The following is a 16,044-nucleotide window of genomic DNA, read 5'->3' on the forward strand; positions in this document are numbered from 1 at the left end:
TTTCGTCTGTGCTTGCTTTCATCAGATAACCAGAGCAGTCACCAAACTGGGTTTGAATTACTTTTTTTAATTGATGTACATTGGAAACAAGAAATGCAGTACATTGTATTGACATGAGAGAAAGAACTAAAAACTATTCAGAGATACTCAGGCTCACAAAGAATCAGTATAACACATAGATGTTAACACACACACACAAAATAACTTTTCCAGGAGATCACGGGGAGGGACACAATGGGTGCTTCACTCATTTTCATTTTTGTTTGACTTCCGTCCAGAAAATGGCCGCTGGTTCTTCTGAACCTGAAGCTGAAAACACATAAAAGTCCATGACACCTTTAAAAGGTCTTTTGAAGAACTTTTTTTTTTAATATATAAGTTTGAAGTCATATTGATCCTTTCGATAATAAACAGTCTGTTTTCTGCAGTTTGTGAAATCAAATGTGCAGATTTTGGAGCATTCTGGATTTTGTTCAAGCTCTGATATTATGAACAAATATTAAAACCATTTGGGTTTCATATTGGGATGCATACAGATCCTCTTGATTAAAAGATATCTTTACACTCGTCGGCATAAACAGCAATGTAGATCCAAGGCATCAGGACTCTACCTTAACTCCCTCCAGTAAGTGTGGCTCTTTCTGCAGTGCATTGTTCAGTCCCTCCTCTGTGCTGAAACCCACCCAACAGAATCCTCTGTGGAAGCCAGTTTCTTTATCCTGTTACGAAGCACATCACGTCGAACAAAGAAATGAATAAGATAGGCCGAAGAAGGGATGTTCCACAGTTGACTCGTCTATGGGGTTACTTACAAATGGTAGTAGGCACCTTTTAACTTGTCCAAACTGTCCAAAGTACTCCCTCATCTCCTCTGAAAGACAAGTCAACGCATCCAGCACAGAAGGATTAGCAATGGTAGCTAGTAGAGGTGACTGCTTAATAAACAAAGGGCGTAAACGCATAAAACATTCAGTGAAAGGACGCTTATTACTGGCACATACAATGAACGCTGTATTTAAAATGAAAATTGAAAACAACTCACTGCCAGCAACTGTCCATGGGACCTTTGATACAAAAACCTCAAACACTTTTCTCGACGACGTCGCCATGTTCTGACCTGAATTGAAACTTTGACCTCGGAAGCAATGTGGAACTTCCGTTTCCTATTTTGCCTATATTTTATTTTCGTTTTTTTTTTTTTTTACAAATGTACATATTTAATTAACTCAAGCATCAAGACTATTTATTATTTTATCGTTGTTCTCGACTGGTAATAAACTGTCACAGATGCGTGTGAGTCCTGAACCACAGCAACTCCCTCCTACCAGTTGGTGGCAGTCGCAACACCGACACGAGTCGAAGAAGTAGAACTAAAACATGGCGAAAATGGCGGCGTCAATGGTGGAAACTGGAGAGGATGCTTTTCGACAAATGTTTAAGTTGTATAAGCGCAGAAACCCTCCGCCGGATTTCAGCGATGTTATTGATTTTTCCAAATGTGTGACGAATGACAAGGTGATGCGAATATGAATACATCAAGAAAAACAGACACCCCCCACGCGCATGTCAACCAATTGTGTACTTTAATGACTTACTAATCAAAATAATTATGTATTCATCTAAATGTTCCTTTCGGACATTTTAAACCATCATCGTAATAAGGTTAAAGTAATTCTGGACATTTGCTTGGCAGCAACCTGTCTCCTGTAAATTGAACTGTGATGAGTACTTGTCATATTCTTCGCATACAAAAAGTGTGTGTGTGTGTGGGTGTGGGTGTGTGTGTGTGTTGGAAAACGTTGAAAATTAGACTGAATTATTCTGTGTGTGTATATGGCAGATACGTCCAGTGAAACTAGATCCAGCTGCCGTTAGTGACGGTGACGCTGCCAACGTTGGATTACATCATGTCAAAGACTGGAGAGCCTTCACCTTGCAAGGCTATCCGGGTAAATTAATCAACAGTTTGACTACAACGTTAAGATCATCATGACAATATTGAATGGTCAACTAAAACCTCAGTACGCTTTCTCCTTAAAGGGCCTTTCTTTTGACTTTATATGGTATTGTGTTTTTTAGGGTTCATCTTCATCACCAATCCATTCCTTCGCGGCTCCCAGCCCTTCTGGGTTCGACAGTGTTTGAAGACTTACCCTCAGAAGCCAAATATCTGCAACCTAGACATGCACATGTCTCCCACTGACACCCAGGACATCTGGGCCAAGAGTGTATCCAACCTCAGGTGAGGCAAGTGTACCAGACTGTATTCCTGCATACCAATACTAAAACCAGACGTGTATGCAAATAGAACTTGTCTTAAAAGACAAGAACCTTTCAGCTGAGATTTGATGTTTTATGTGTCAATAATAAATAAATAGCTCCTACCTAAGACCCAAATAATGACAAATATAAGATACAGAAATTAGTTACGTATGTCTTTCAAGTTCGGTAATTTATTTTTTATTTATTTATGTATTTATTTTTTGCAAACCTTACAATTTTTTTCAATGCATCTTGGCATGTTTATGAAGTGAGGACTGTGCTCAAACTTTTCGCCAGTTGCCCTTCTGTTGGAAAGAGGGAGCCCAGAACTCTTCTGGAGAGGCTGCGCTGGGTCACCTTGGGCTATCATTACAACTGGAACAGCAAGGTAATCCAAGTTGTTATGGTGAAATCTTTTGTTCATGACATCCATAAAGAAAGCACTTGTTTTCAATTTCTTGTGCACATTCAACTGAAGCCAATCTCATGTTTCATGCTTTTTCGTAGACTTACTCCGCAAATCACTACACTCCATTTCCAACTGAGCTCCACCTCCTGTCTCACCAAATAGCAACTGCCTGCGGCTTTACAGGCTTCAATGCCGAGGCTGGAATCCTCAACTACTACAGGTCGGATTCCTCTTTAGGAATCCACGTGGATGAATCCGAATTGGATCACAGCCGCCCACTGCTGTCTTTCAGGTATGTCAGTAGATTTCAATGAAAACATGTAGCATTTTGTTTGTAATAACGTGGCGTTCTCGTGCCTGTACAGTAAAGAAACCGATTCAACTGCAAACACGGGCATAATGTGTTTCTTTTATCAGTTTTGGCCAGTCAGCGATCTTCCTCCTGGGTGGCACTCACAGACAGGATAGTCCCACCGCCATGTACATGCACAGCGGAGATGTTATGGTCATGTCAGGGCTGAGCCGTCTCTTTTACCACGCCGTGCCTCGCATTGTTCCGGCCCACCAGGAAGTGGCGGATCTCGACACCGAGCGATGCAGCTGGCAGGGTGGCGCTATTGTGGAGCAGGTGTCCGAGGAGGACTGGGTTGTATGCTCCAGGTACATCCACAGCTCCAGGATCAACATGACTGTCAGGCAGGTTCTGGGGCATGGGCAGAGCTTCCCAGGGACACCTCCTCCTCCGGGACATGCAGAGCAGCACCAAGCAGAAGATGGAAAGCATATGAAGAGGAGACGTTGTAGTGACTCACCTAATACTGAAGAGACACGATAAAGGCCAGTCAAGGACAGTTATGCTGTTCACAATATATAGAGAGATATATCTCTCTCTATATATATTTATTTTGGGGCTTTCAAAACATAGGCATGGCACACAATTGTGAATTGTCATTTTTACCTTTTGGTCAAAATAAGATAATTTTACAGCTTGGCAAAGAAGAAACAGAAAAATGGCCTTCACTGCTACAGAGTACCGTACAGACACCATTCTGGTGACAAAAATACCCCTCAGTTCTTTTATGACAATGAATTAGTATTTGAAAATGACAAGTCAAATTTGACGCTTCATTAATTATTGTAGTTCTCTTACTGCAGAGGAGCTAAGACTGTAATTTCCAAAATGTCACACCAAATGTAATCGTAATCACGGTTGACATTTTGGATTTTGATCAATCGTTTCAATCCATAGTCTTCATAGATGATCTACTTGATTGTTTGCCCCCTCGCCAGACTCTTTTTCAGATCCTTTTATGTGACTTGGATCGTACGTGATCGCTCGACATTCCGTTGCTTTTGCCTTGAGCGGCCCAGACCGAAGTAGTCACTTGGCACGAACGATCTGATGATGAGGGACTTCCTGGTCAGCAGTGACTGTCATCGGAAAAAAATAACATCACATATTTCCCGTCTTTAATTGTCGTATCATTGCGTCATTGTGATTTTGATTTTATTTCATGCTTCAAAAACAAGGCGGTTTTCACAAAGATTTGTCGTCTTCAAAGCAAGCTTACGTTGTGCGGCTAGTGACCTAGCGTCAACGTTTGCTGTGTTTTCGCCATGTCCGCCTCTGCTGGATGCTCTCCGGCGGGCCACAACTCGGCCCTCGGCTCGAGTATGTCAATGTTTCGCTGGCTCGAAGTGCTCGAGAAGGAGTTTGACAAAGCCTTCGTGGACGTGGATCTGCTGCTCGGGGAAATCGACCCCGATCAAGTGGACATTACGTACGAGGGGCGGCAGAAGATGACCAGCCTCAGCTCCTGCTTTGCTCAGTTGTGCCACAAATCCCAGACCGTTTTCCAACTGAACCACAAACTCGAGGTTAGTAGCCGACTATTCGCTATGCACGCTTTCGCCAATGTTTTCAGAACTTTAATAGGTTGAAACGGCCTCATACGTTTTTGTTTTTTTTAAGTACGCCATAGAAGTGAATTTTCAATCATGGTCTGATATCGTCCATCGTAAAAAAAATCTACAATCTGATTGCTAAAAGAAGAACCAGCGATTTCAATGGTGTGTGTGTGTGTGTGTGTGTGTGTATATGTGCTCCTTGAGCTCCTCTGCTGTCCCTCACCACCTTCCTTCCTTCCAGGCCCAGCTTGTAGATATCCGCTCTGAGCTAAGTGAGGTCAAAGCGGAGCGGGCAGTCGTGGAGAGAGAAGTCCATGACCAGTTACTGCAGCTTCACGCTCTCCAGTTGCAGCTCCACGCCAAGGAAGGCCAAGCTCCAGACTCCGATTCCATCAAAGACAGACTCGTATGTAGCTGGTGGACAACTTTGGGTTGCCTGACTTTTAAGTTGATTATCATAAAAAGCACTTTCGCACTCAACACAACTCAACTCAAGTGTCTTTCTAGAGCATGTTAAAACAACCACCTCCATATGCAAAGTGCTGTACCTGGAGCCGAAATAATTCATACAACAACAATAAAACAAATGATTAACGAAGACAGTAGAAAGCACCAAAACAGTCAAACACCAAATAGGAGTGAAAAGCCAAAGAATAAAAACGAGTTTTAAGATGAGCTTTAAAGATGGGCGGTGAACAGGTTCTTTCCCTACCCTGGGATCTTGTTGCACTCTACTCCCTCTTAATTGGGCTTCTATCATCCTTTTCACTTGTCTGACTTTTCTGCGTCTTCTGCATCGCCATCATGACCTCTGAGCCCTTCTTTCAATCCTGATTCGATCCAAATTCGTACCTGGTCTGCCCAGTTGTATTAAAAAGTATTAACTCTGTTTCATGCTTGAATCGCTTATTAATCTGTGACTTCTTTCTCTTCTTCTGCCTCTTTTTCCGCTAAAGCCTGCACCATCATTGGAACACATGGTAAGTTAGTGTGCGTGTCTTTGTAGTCGTAGTCGTAGCAGCAGCACCAGCAATTCTTTTGTCAAACAGGTGTCACGGAAGATAGATTGCACTTTCAATGCACACGCATGGCTCTTTCAGCAAACTCAAATCTTCATTGTCTACATAGCCATTATCCCTGCCCAAGTGTTACTTTTATCTTTCGCTTCCCTGGCAGCAGATGACACAAGGACAATGTTTCAAATGGATTCCGCGAGTCATGAGAAATCATTAAAAGGCATTCACTAAACATGATATGTAGAGGCGTTTAAAAAAATAATAATAAAGGGAACAAAGAAGCCTTTTGTTTTGTTTTTTTTTTGTTTGTTTTTTAATCAACAATGTTTCTTTTCTGTTTCTTGCGCTGCACCGTGTTTCTGATCTCGTGTGCATACGTGCATGTGTGTGACGCTTACGCGGGATGTCCTGCGTTGCAGCAACAAGCGCTGGAGGACAGTAAAAAGGAGAAATTGGCAGAGGCGAGGCTTGAGGCTGACGTGAGACTTTTTAAGAAAGAAAACGAGGCTCTCCGTCGGCACATGGCAGTACTGCAGGCTGAGGTGTACGGCGCTCGACTGGCTGCCAAATACCTGGATAAGGAACTTGCTGGCAGGTAAGCCATTTGACTTGAATCATGTTGCCGTGTATTCCAACCGTACCGCAGCGAATCTGGTGTTTTAACTAATGTTGATCATTGAAGTTGATGTGGACATGTTCTACGTTGCCTTGACCTCACCTGCCTCACCTTGCTGACCTTATTGCGGTTGTCAGAATGGTTTTTATGTTGGTTTTTGTGGTCACCTTCAATTGCGGCATATTACATTTCAGTACTCGGCCACGTACGTTTGTACTGCCTAACGTGTTCTCTGCATAAACCCATTTCTGAGAAGCAAACCTTGGCGCACCAACCGAGGTCCCCACGGCGGCAGGTGAAGATCTTAAGCGCTTGGTCCCAAAGTCAGGCGTGAAGAACATTAAGGGTTCTTGTGAGCTTTCAGATGTTTGACTCGGAAAGCTTGTCTCGCCAAACTTGAACTAGCAAACCTGTACTCGGAGGTTCACCTGAAGAAGAAACAGAAGGGTTTTTTTCATCCTAGGGTGCAGCAAATCCAATTACTGGGCCGTGACATGAAAGGGCCGGCACACGACAAGCTGTGGAACCAACTGGAGGCCGAGATCCACCTTCACCGCCACAAAACCGTCATCAGAGCATGCAAGGGACGCAATGATCCCAAGAAACCGCTTCCCTCGCCTGTTGGGCACGTGAGTGTCAAAATGCCACCTTCTGGCCCGAGACGTGTTTCCGGAGCTCATTTCTTGGCTATCGTCGTAGGATCCAGACCTGCTGAAGAAAACGCAAGGAGTGGGTCCTATCAGGAAGGTGTCGCTCGTTAAAGAGGACCATGAAGGTCTGGGTATCTCCATCACGGTGAGTGCTCAAAGCCAGAACCTTTAACTTTTTGTATTTTTATGTACATGTCGATATGTACGTTTGCGTGTGTATGCGTGCGCCGTGTTCTCAGGGAGGAAAGGAGCACGGCGTTCCGATTCTCATCTCAGAGATCCACCCAAGCCAGCCCGCCGACCGATGTGGAGGCTTACATGTCGGAGACGCCATTTTGGCCGTCAACAGCATCAATCTGCGTGATGCCAAACACAAGGAGGCCGTCACCATTCTCTCCCAACAGGTACTGCATGCGCACACCTGTGTTCCTCCAAAGCTCTGAGTGTGTTGGTCGCTCATCCCAGTCAGGACAGATCGAGTTTGAAGTGGTGTACGTGGCTCCAGAGGTGGACAGCGATGATGAGAATGTGGAATATGAAGACGACAACGGACATCGCTACAGACTCTACCTGGATGAGCTGGAGAACAATACGGCCCCACCTAGCGGCAACTCGGCAGCCGCGTCATTACAGGGTACGTTGGCAATCATCCTCTTGACCGCAAATGGGCCCCGGGCCGCAGGTTTAAGACATTTGGTCTCTGCGTTGTTTCTGCGGTGTTTGTTTTCAAACCGTTGCCTGAAGGCTTAAAGAGCCGCAACATACTGCCCCCATCCTCCCGAGCATTAAGCTAACAGGGCCAAGCAGTTGTTTGTTGGCTGTTTAAAAGCCACAAAATGCAATTGTCATATGTATAGTTTGCCAGCAAACTTCAAGTGGGAGTGGCATAAAACAGATTGCAGCCTCTTTTTGGAACAAGTTTTCACTTTTTGGCTGCTTTTTCTCAGTTACGTTGAGTTCACCTCCACCAATGCAGCACTCGGATTTCTTAAACTTCAGCTCACAAGTAAAAGTTAAAAAAAAAAAAAAAAAAATGTCCTCATGGCGGCTTGTATCTTGAAAAACTTATCAGTCACATTACTCATATCTCAAGGCACTATTGTTCAGTATTTACAAACAAAAAAAAAAAAAAAATTGTGATACTGCGTTGTACCTTCCAGCGGGTCTGGAGAGAATGTCGCTGAACAACGGGACAGAAAATGGAGACACCACAATCACCAGTGAAGCAACATCAGAGGAAACTCCCTCCAAGCCTCCCGACACTCACGGCTCCTCTTAAGACCACTCAGCCGCACTCATCAAAGTTTTATTGTGCAAATCCTTTTTTTTTTTCTTGAGTACTGAATCGAGTCTGTGACAACCAGAGTAAGTTTGTCTCACCATTCTTTTCTGTAGATCTTCCAGTGTTTGGATTTTCTTGCGAGTGGGCTCGTTGAACGGTCGCATACGCCAACCGGGGTAGTCTGCAAGTTTTCTCACCAATTTTGCAGCAATTAAACTTGGGTAACGTTGTTTTGAGCAGGCTTTGTTTGTACATGTGCAAAACGGGGAAAAAAAAAAAAAGCAATGCAGAGTGAAGGTGATGCAACCGTCCAAAAAAGGACTCGGTCAACTCAGTAGACGACTAAACAAACATCGAAGGCGCTTATGTTGTGTGTTGTCACATCCACAAACAAGACAGAAACCGCACTACTATTGATGGACAGATTTGTGTGTTGTGTTTTTTTTTTCCAGCATGTTGTTATCCACATCACCTTCTTTCCACAAAGACCTTTCATGACGGAACCACCAAGTATTTTGTTACAGCTTGGAATGCCTCCCGTTGCCAACCCAGACAGTGCCACCGTGCCTGTCATTATCTTATTTATATGCCAGTGACTGTGGTTTAAATTCCTTCAGGTCTTGACTATTACACTACTTTATTCTGATGGCCTCCTGAACTTCGGCGATGTGAAGAAGTTCAAATAATAAGCCTTCCTACAATGTGGGTATTTGGTGGAATTACAAGTGCACACACCCCTCAGCAAATGGCAGGTTATTATGATATCAAAATGAAACCAAGAGATAATTGCCATACTTTTTTTTTTTTTTTAAAGCTCTGACCAGTTTCAACACGTTACACATCTTGCCACTTGCATTTGGGAGATTTGAAGTGTTTTTGTTTTTCTCCACTCGATGGTGACAGTCTTTTCCTGCGTTTGGTGGTACATTCAATGCCTGGGGAATTGTATTTACTCATATGCTTCTCCTAATGACTTTGAGCAATGTGATTGATGTGATGTGGAAACTGTTCGCGAGACCATGACGTGCTGCAAGATGTGACTGCAGAAATAACAGCAAAAGCCTACTGGATCTCCTGAAGCTTATTGGAGGTTCATCAAATGCATTTTCAATCACGGCAGGGTTTTGCTGACTTCCACTGGGCATGAGTTTGAATGTGGTGAACTTGATTTTTAGGAGGGTGTGCACACTTGTGCAACCAAGTTGTCACGGTTGTCTATTTTTAATTATCCAAGAAAAGACTGCGTTTTTTTTTTTTTTTTTTTAAATCAGGTTTACAATGATGGAAGGAGTTTTGGAGTGACTTGATCCTGTTTGTGTTTTTTTTTTTTTTTAAAAATACCCCAAAACTTGTTTTGAACGGGTGTGGAGACTTTTATTTCCACTGTATGTCGAAAATGCAAATTTTCCTCTTGAAGAAGGAAACTCATTGTCACCAACACGGGGGAACCCAGAAAGATGGTGTTGGCACCCGGTGAACCAAAACTCTGACCTTAACGCGTTCACATGATGTGCTGTTTTGCTTTTGTTAATCTGGTTCCTCTTGTTTGTATGGAAGCTTTCACTTGTGTGCATCTGTATTGGTCAATGTATTCCGAGCAGTTTATTCAGCCTTTAAATAAAGCTTCAATTGCGGCCCGATTAATTTGCGAAAAAAATTGCACAATCCTTAGACATTTGGGAACTATTTCAATGGTGAAAAAAAATCCACAATATTTCTCCTTTAAGATTATCATTGGATATGTACATATTTGCCTTTTCACCAAGTTTATCAAGAATAGAAGTCTTTTTGTACCAAGCCACGCGATGCGATTATATTTTCAAATAATTTCTAAATCATTTTAGATGTCCTTTTGTAATTTTTGACCTGACCTCACGAAAAGTACGTTATACCAACAAAAAAGAGAGAAAACTAACAAAAACCAACAGTAAAAACCCACACGGGTGCAGACACTTTACCATAGGTATACATTCAACATTAACACAGTTCTACATATTTGAAAATTAACAAATCATATCCATGCATATAATGGGAAAAAACATTTCGAAAAGATTTTATTTAAAAACGTACCCCTTTTGACCCAGAGGAAAGCAAGGAAGCTCATCCGCCCCTACACACCTTGCCCGGCGCCTCAGGTCTGCGGACCAGACATGATTAGAAGTACCAAGAACTAAATTGAGGCTCAGAGGAGATCGAGCCTTTTCTATTGCCGGTCCCTCTCTCTGGAATGACCTACCACTGAACATTCGGCAAGCCTCCTCGCTGCCCATCTTTAAAACCCGCCTCAAAACTCACTTGTATTCTTTGCCATTTGACTCAGGATGACTCAGATTTGTTCTTGGTTTTGTTGTTCGGTGCTTTCTAACCGTCTTTGTGACCGATTTGTTGCTTTACTGTTGTATATGTTAGTTGTTCCATGTACAGCACTTTGGAAGCAGCGATGGCTGTTTGAAAGTGCTCTATAAATACATTTGAGTTGAGTTGAGAAAGATGACGTGGAGTGCTCAAACGGTCCACTAGGGGGCAGTAGTCTTTTTGTGTGCTATTGTGAAAAGACACGGGCAGAGAAGAGAAGAAGAGTAGTCATACTACAGTTCAGTCGAAACATCCATTTTCTGTTTAGAGACCCGCGGCCATCTCCGAATCCGAGTGGAAAAGAGAAAACATCATCATGGGAGCCGTTCTGGGGTTGTGCTCCATGGCGAGCTGGGTACGTAGCACGTTTGTCGTCGATAAGAAATGGACATTATATAATTATGCGTGTGAGTAGCGTTTGTTGTTGTTTTGTCCCCTGCTCGTTTGGTGGCATGACTGCGCAATAACAAAACTGAAGGCCGAGTGATTTTACGGTGACGCAGATCAACACTTCCTACAATGGAGTAAATATTATGTCACATGATGTAAAGGTCAATCATACTTTAAGACTAATGTTATCCCTCGATTGGCTTATGTTCTACGTTCGTGGAATTAAAGGCCAAAACAAGTCTCGTCGATTTACTTTATAATAGAAACTCTGTCATAATGACAACCTGGAGCATTGAGTAGTGTCCGTATTAGTGCAGGACAACCCGGTTGCTTTATTCCCCGAATTTTGAGTTAATTGTGTCCTGTGTCGTGAACGGTAAAGACGCTTTGGCGATGATGTCAACAAAACAGGCTGCTATGAGGTTAGCCATTGCGACACAGCCACCATGTAAACAAGAGTCCGGTATCATCGTAGTACGATTATATTAATTTGATTTCCGGCCCGATATGCAATGACATTGGGGCCGAATCGCAGTCGCCACCATGCCTTGTGATTTACTTGCAGGAATATGAGTTTGGATAACCTATTTTCTCCTTGTTCTGGGCAGATCCCGTGTCTGTGCGGCAGCGCCCCCTGTCTGCTTTGTCGCTGCTGCCCCAGTGGAAATAACTCGACGGTGACGCGCCTCATTTACGCCTTCTTCCTTCTGCTGGGAGTGGGAGTCGCCTGCATCATGCTGATGCCGGGCATGGAGGAGCATTTGAAGAAGGTAACGCACGTGCATGTCTGCAATCAGGGTTGGGAGGCTTAAAATGCATTCCGAGACCGTTCCTGTTTACCTGTCAAAAAATGCCATTCCAGTACCATCATATGGAAAGTCACGTCAACTGATTTCTTGTAATGCCTCTTGGATCACTCCAATAAGTAGAGTAAATTTGTGCATCGACTTTGCCTCGTGCACTTCGTCAATGACTAAATTACTGACAGCTTTCACCGTTTCTGTCTTCCTTCAGATTCCGGGATTCTGCGAGGGAGGCATGGGGTCATCCATTCCTGGCGTGGAGGGCCACGTGAACTGTGACGTGCTGGTCGGCTACAAGGCGGTGTACCGCGTTTGCTTCGGAATGGCCATCTTTTTCCTTCTCTTTTCTCTGCTCATGATCAAAGTCAAGAGCAGCAGAGACCCCCGAGCTGCGCTGCATAACGGGTGAATACCAGACCCAGAAAGAAGCACGTACAAGGCGCGTCATAAAAGTTCCGGGACCGGGGCCATTCCACGACAAAGTACAACTTTGTTCCCTATTTAAGTCACGCTGCTCCCCAGCACTGCTGGATCCACCATAGCTCTGTCGTCGCCAAAGCCAATTGGGAATAGGAATAAAGGTGGCGACCGCTGGGTATCTTTTGTGACCCGCCTCGTATGTTACGGGAAGACTCTAGATGGCTCAGAGATGTGAATGTGCTTGTTTGTACATCCTGTGGTGGACTGTGATGATGAGCAGACTCCACCTCAAGTGAATTAGAAAAACACTTCTGGGGCATTTGCAACATTGAGACGAGTCCGGGGGATTCTTTTCATTCGCTTTCTTTTGCAGGTTTTGGTTCTTCAAGTTCGCAGCGGCTGTCGCCATCACCGTTGGATCTTTTTTCATCGCAGAGGGTCCCTTTACGACCGGTAACTTCCCTTTAAATGCCCTTTCCGCAGCTTACCGTGTCTTTCACGTCTGACGGTATCAAACGGGGCTGGCCGACCTTCTTTTGACCGAACATCTACTTTGATCTTCTGTGATCCTGTTGTTTGCAGTGTGGTTCTACATCGGAATGGCAGGTGCGTTCTGCTTCATCCTCATCCAGTTGGTTTTGCTCATTGACTTTGCCCATTCCTGGAACGAGTCCTGGGTCGAGAAGATGGAGGAGGGCAATTCACGCTGCTGGTACGCAGGTATGGACCTCGGGCAAGTGGGGAGCGTTTTTGGAGCGGCGATAGCACGCTCAAGACACGCTTCCAGATAGGAATGCCCGTGATGACTCGGTGGCACGTTTGCAGCCCTGCTGTCGGTCACTGCGCTCAACTACGTGTTGTCCCTGGCGGCCGTGGTCTTGTTCTACGTCTACTACACCCACTCTGACGGATGCACCGAGAACAAGGTCTTCATCAGCATCAACATGTTGCTCTGCCTCGGAGCGTCCGTCATTTCCGTCCTGCCTCAGATCCAGGTGAGCATCTCGTTTCCCTTATTTGACGGGCTCTTGAAGCCGTGACTTTGACGCTGTGTCGCGATCGAGTGAGTTTTTCTGACCGATGCCTCTTTTGCGCGCGTGGCCTAAGGAGTCCCAGCCCAGGTCCGGCCTACTGCAGTCCTCCCTGGTCACCCTGTACACCATGTACTTGACCTGGTCCGCAATGACAAACGAGCCCGGTAAGAACTTTTTATTCTTTGTTTTATTCTTTGTTCACATGATGCACAACTCTCATTTATTGTGCAATGATCTAATGGTAACATGTATTTGTTACATATTTTGATGCATTTTTATGCTTGAGGAGCCATTTTTGTCTCTATTTTGGGGGGGCATTGGAACGAATTAGGACATTTACATGGAAAACGCGTCTCTACTTAGAACATTTTTGAGTGAAGAAATTTCTTCCGGAACCAATTCATTTTGTAAGTACATCCTATTTGTTTGCCGTGTAATGGAGAGCCCTTCAAAACCTTGAAATGCATCAATTTTTAAGACCGTTACTAATAAACTGGCTGAATGTCAATACAACACGATAGCTTTGAGTCCAGCTTCAACCTGTCCAAATACGTCAACAGAAAAACAAACCAAAAAAAACGATTCCGTCGTTCTATTTTGAGTCCACGGGGTACCTCTGATGATTTCCAACTGTACTTTCAGATATTTCTGCTTCTGGTCAAACCAATTTCCAATTGTGCTTCCGCAGACAGGAAGTGCAACCCAAGCCTTCTGGGTATCATCGGGCTGAACTCCACCACCCCTGCACGTGGGGACCATGTGGTCCAATGGTGGGACGCCCAGGGCCTTGTGGGTTTGATCCTGTTCCTCCTGTGCGTCCTATACTCCAGGTAAGGAAGCAGCCGCACTCTTCAAATACCCCCCCCCCCCCCCCCCCCCCCCCCCCCCGTCCCCCGCGTCCCTCATGCAGACTGCCACCGTCTCTCGCTCTCTCTCGTCCCGCAGTATCCGTAACTCGTCCAACGCCCAGGTGAACAAGCTGACCCTGACGAGTGACGAGTCGGCTCTGATCGACGACGGGACTCGGGCCGAGAGCCTCGAAGAGAGCGGCGGGGCCAACCGCGCTGTGGATAACGAGAAGGAAGGCGTCACCTATTCCTATTCCTTCTTTCATTTCATGCTGTTCCTGGCTTCGCTCTACATCATGATGACGCTGACTAATTGGTACAGGTGAGCAGTAAGGAATGGCGAGCCGCTCACAGAAGCAGATTCGGATTCATGACCGAGATCATTCATGAAATCAACTAAAATGGTGGTGGTGGTGGTGGGGGGTGTTGCATATAAACAAGAAGTGGAAATGAAAAAAAACTGCCAAACTGCGGTATTGAATTCTCGATTGTGTTCTCCGTTGCAGCCCCGACTCCAACTACGAAGCCATGACGAGCAAGTGGCCCTCCGTGTGGGTCAAGGTCTCCTCCAGCTGGATCTGCATCGCTCTCTACGTGTGGACTCTGGTGGCTCCGCTGGTCCTGGTCAACAGGGACTTTGACTGAAACACTCATTGTCCCCATCGCTTGCGCATACTTAGCCAATATCAGCTTCGCCCGTGTTTTGTCGCTGTAAAGAGTAGCTGGCTGCATCAAAATCGTCTCGCTGTGATTCAGCTGTTTGGTGGTTCCGCTTTGAAAACTTTTTGTATTCCATCCCTGAGCTGCAGCCGAATCCCATTTTGCGTGTTCCCGTGTGACTCTTAAGCAGCGTGTTGTTGTGGTTCCTGTTGTAAATATGTGACCTGGATGTTTCCCCAGTGTGTTCTATTCAAATTCTTGCATGCTTTTTTGTCACACACACACACACACACACACACACACACACACACACGCCCCCAATGCATTCCTGATTCTGTTGGACGAATAGCTCTGCTTTGTGACTTGCAACTTTTTGAAGGTTTTGGTGTTCACACTTGTTTCCGCACTCAGCACTTGTACTGTATTATGGCTGTAACCTCTGCTCTTATCCAAATATGACTTTTAAAATGTTAAGTTTATTGTAACTCAGTTGTCCCCAACCTTTTTTGCCCCACGGACCGGTTTAGACAATATTTTCAGGGGACAGCCTTGAAGGTGTGACAGATAAACACAACAAATAATGTAATATGACCTGCACGAAAACTGGTATTTTCCAAACAATAATAAACATGTATCATGACACGAGGAACATCCTGTCTGGCTACAACACTCGCTGGTCACCATGGGAACGTTTAAACGCCTTCAAAATTAGATACGCCGCAAATACAAAGTGCATGAAAAATACGACTCCCCATCGCCACATTATGCAGAGTGGATTTGGTGCGTGGGAATCTCCTTTTGAGATAAAGCTGTATTTTTTTCATTTAAAAACGGTCTGACTATGTATGGTCATTTTTTTTGGGTCAAAAAACGACTTACAAAGGCTGCTAAAAACACCTTACTAAGGCGAAAAAACAACCATGTATAGTAAGGCGTTTTTAACCGAAAAAAAACGACATAGTATAGTAAGGCGTTTTTAGCCGAAAAAAACGACATAGTATAGTAAGGCGTTTTTAGCCCGAAAAAAAACGACCATGTATGGTAAGGCGTTTTTAGCCAAAAAAAAACGACATAGTATAGCAAGGCGTTTTTAGCCGAAAAAAACGACATAGTATAGTATGCCGTTTTTGGCACGAAAAAAACGACATAGTATAGTAAGGCGTTTTTAGCCAAAAAAAACGACATAGTATAGTAAGCCGTTTTTAACCGAAAAAAAACGACATAGTACAGTATGCCGTTTTTGGCACGAAAAAAACGACATAGTATAGCAAGGCGTTTTTAGCCGAAAAAACGACATAGTATAGTAAGGCGTTTTTAGCACGAAAAAAACGACATAGAATAGCAAGGCGTTTTTAGCCGAAAAAAACGACATAGTATAGTATGCCGTTTTT

At 44.4% G+C, this 16,044-nt stretch overlaps 4 protein-coding genes across 5 annotated transcripts; 3 read left to right on the plus strand and 1 right to left on the minus strand.

Annotated features, from left to right (window-relative positions):
- Window positions 1–47: 47 nt before the first annotated feature.
- On the minus strand, window positions 48–1,156 carry slirp (SRA stem-loop interacting RNA binding protein). Its single transcript, XM_019885060.1, has 4 exons — window positions 1,043–1,156; window positions 813–871; window positions 612–719; window positions 48–309 (listed from the first exon to the last, which is right to left on the minus strand). Exons 1-4 carry the CDS (start codon window positions 1,107–1,109, stop codon window positions 244–246), a joined length of 300 nt encoding a protein of 99 aa, XP_019740619.1. The 5' UTR covers window positions 1,110–1,156; the 3' UTR covers window positions 48–243.
- Window positions 1,157–1,342: 186 nt separating this feature from the next.
- Window positions 1,343–3,792, plus strand: alkbh1 (alkB homolog 1, histone H2A dioxygenase). The gene is made up of 6 exons (XM_019885059.1): window positions 1,343–1,515; window positions 1,841–1,949; window positions 2,080–2,242; window positions 2,560–2,650; window positions 2,770–2,963; window positions 3,089–3,792. Exons 1-6 carry the CDS (start codon window positions 1,378–1,380, stop codon window positions 3,504–3,506), a joined length of 1,113 nt encoding a protein of 370 aa, XP_019740618.1. The 5' UTR covers window positions 1,343–1,377; the 3' UTR covers window positions 3,507–3,792.
- A 274-nt stretch (window positions 3,793–4,066) lies between these two features.
- Window positions 4,067–8,418, plus strand: gopc (golgi-associated PDZ and coiled-coil motif containing). Of its 2 annotated transcripts, XM_019885057.1 has the most exons (9): window positions 4,067–4,549; window positions 4,821–4,985; window positions 5,536–5,559; window positions 6,015–6,190; window positions 6,675–6,840; window positions 6,911–7,006; window positions 7,101–7,265; window positions 7,327–7,495; window positions 8,022–8,418. In XM_019885057.1, the coding sequence occupies exons 1-9, from the start codon at window positions 4,289–4,291 to the stop codon at window positions 8,138–8,140; spliced, it is 1,341 nt and encodes a 446-aa protein (XP_019740616.1). In that variant the 5' UTR covers window positions 4,067–4,288; the 3' UTR covers window positions 8,141–8,418. The 2 variants fall into 2 exon arrangements, with proteins under 2 accessions (XP_019740616.1, XP_019740617.1); XM_019885058.1 differs by lacking the exon at window positions 5,536–5,559 and having other exon boundaries at window positions 4,069–4,549.
- A 2,302-nt stretch (window positions 8,419–10,720) lies between these two features.
- On the plus strand, window positions 10,721–15,298 carry LOC109524924 (serine incorporator 1). Its single transcript, XM_019885081.1, has 10 exons — window positions 10,721–10,853; window positions 11,497–11,658; window positions 11,903–12,096; window positions 12,485–12,564; window positions 12,694–12,831; window positions 12,937–13,106; window positions 13,219–13,309; window positions 13,834–13,975; window positions 14,091–14,315; window positions 14,500–15,298. The coding sequence occupies exons 1-10, from the start codon at window positions 10,815–10,817 to the stop codon at window positions 14,636–14,638; spliced, it is 1,380 nt and encodes a 459-aa protein (XP_019740640.1). The 5' UTR covers window positions 10,721–10,814; the 3' UTR covers window positions 14,639–15,298.
- Window positions 15,299–16,044: the final 746 nt, after the last annotated feature.

Source organism: Hippocampus comes, unplaced genomic scaffold (genome assembly GCF_001891065.2).
Source record: "Hippocampus comes isolate QL1 unplaced genomic scaffold, H_comes_QL1_v1.1 scaffold144, whole genome shotgun sequence".
Lineage (NCBI taxonomy): Eukaryota > Metazoa > Chordata > Actinopteri > Syngnathiformes > Syngnathidae > Hippocampus > Hippocampus comes.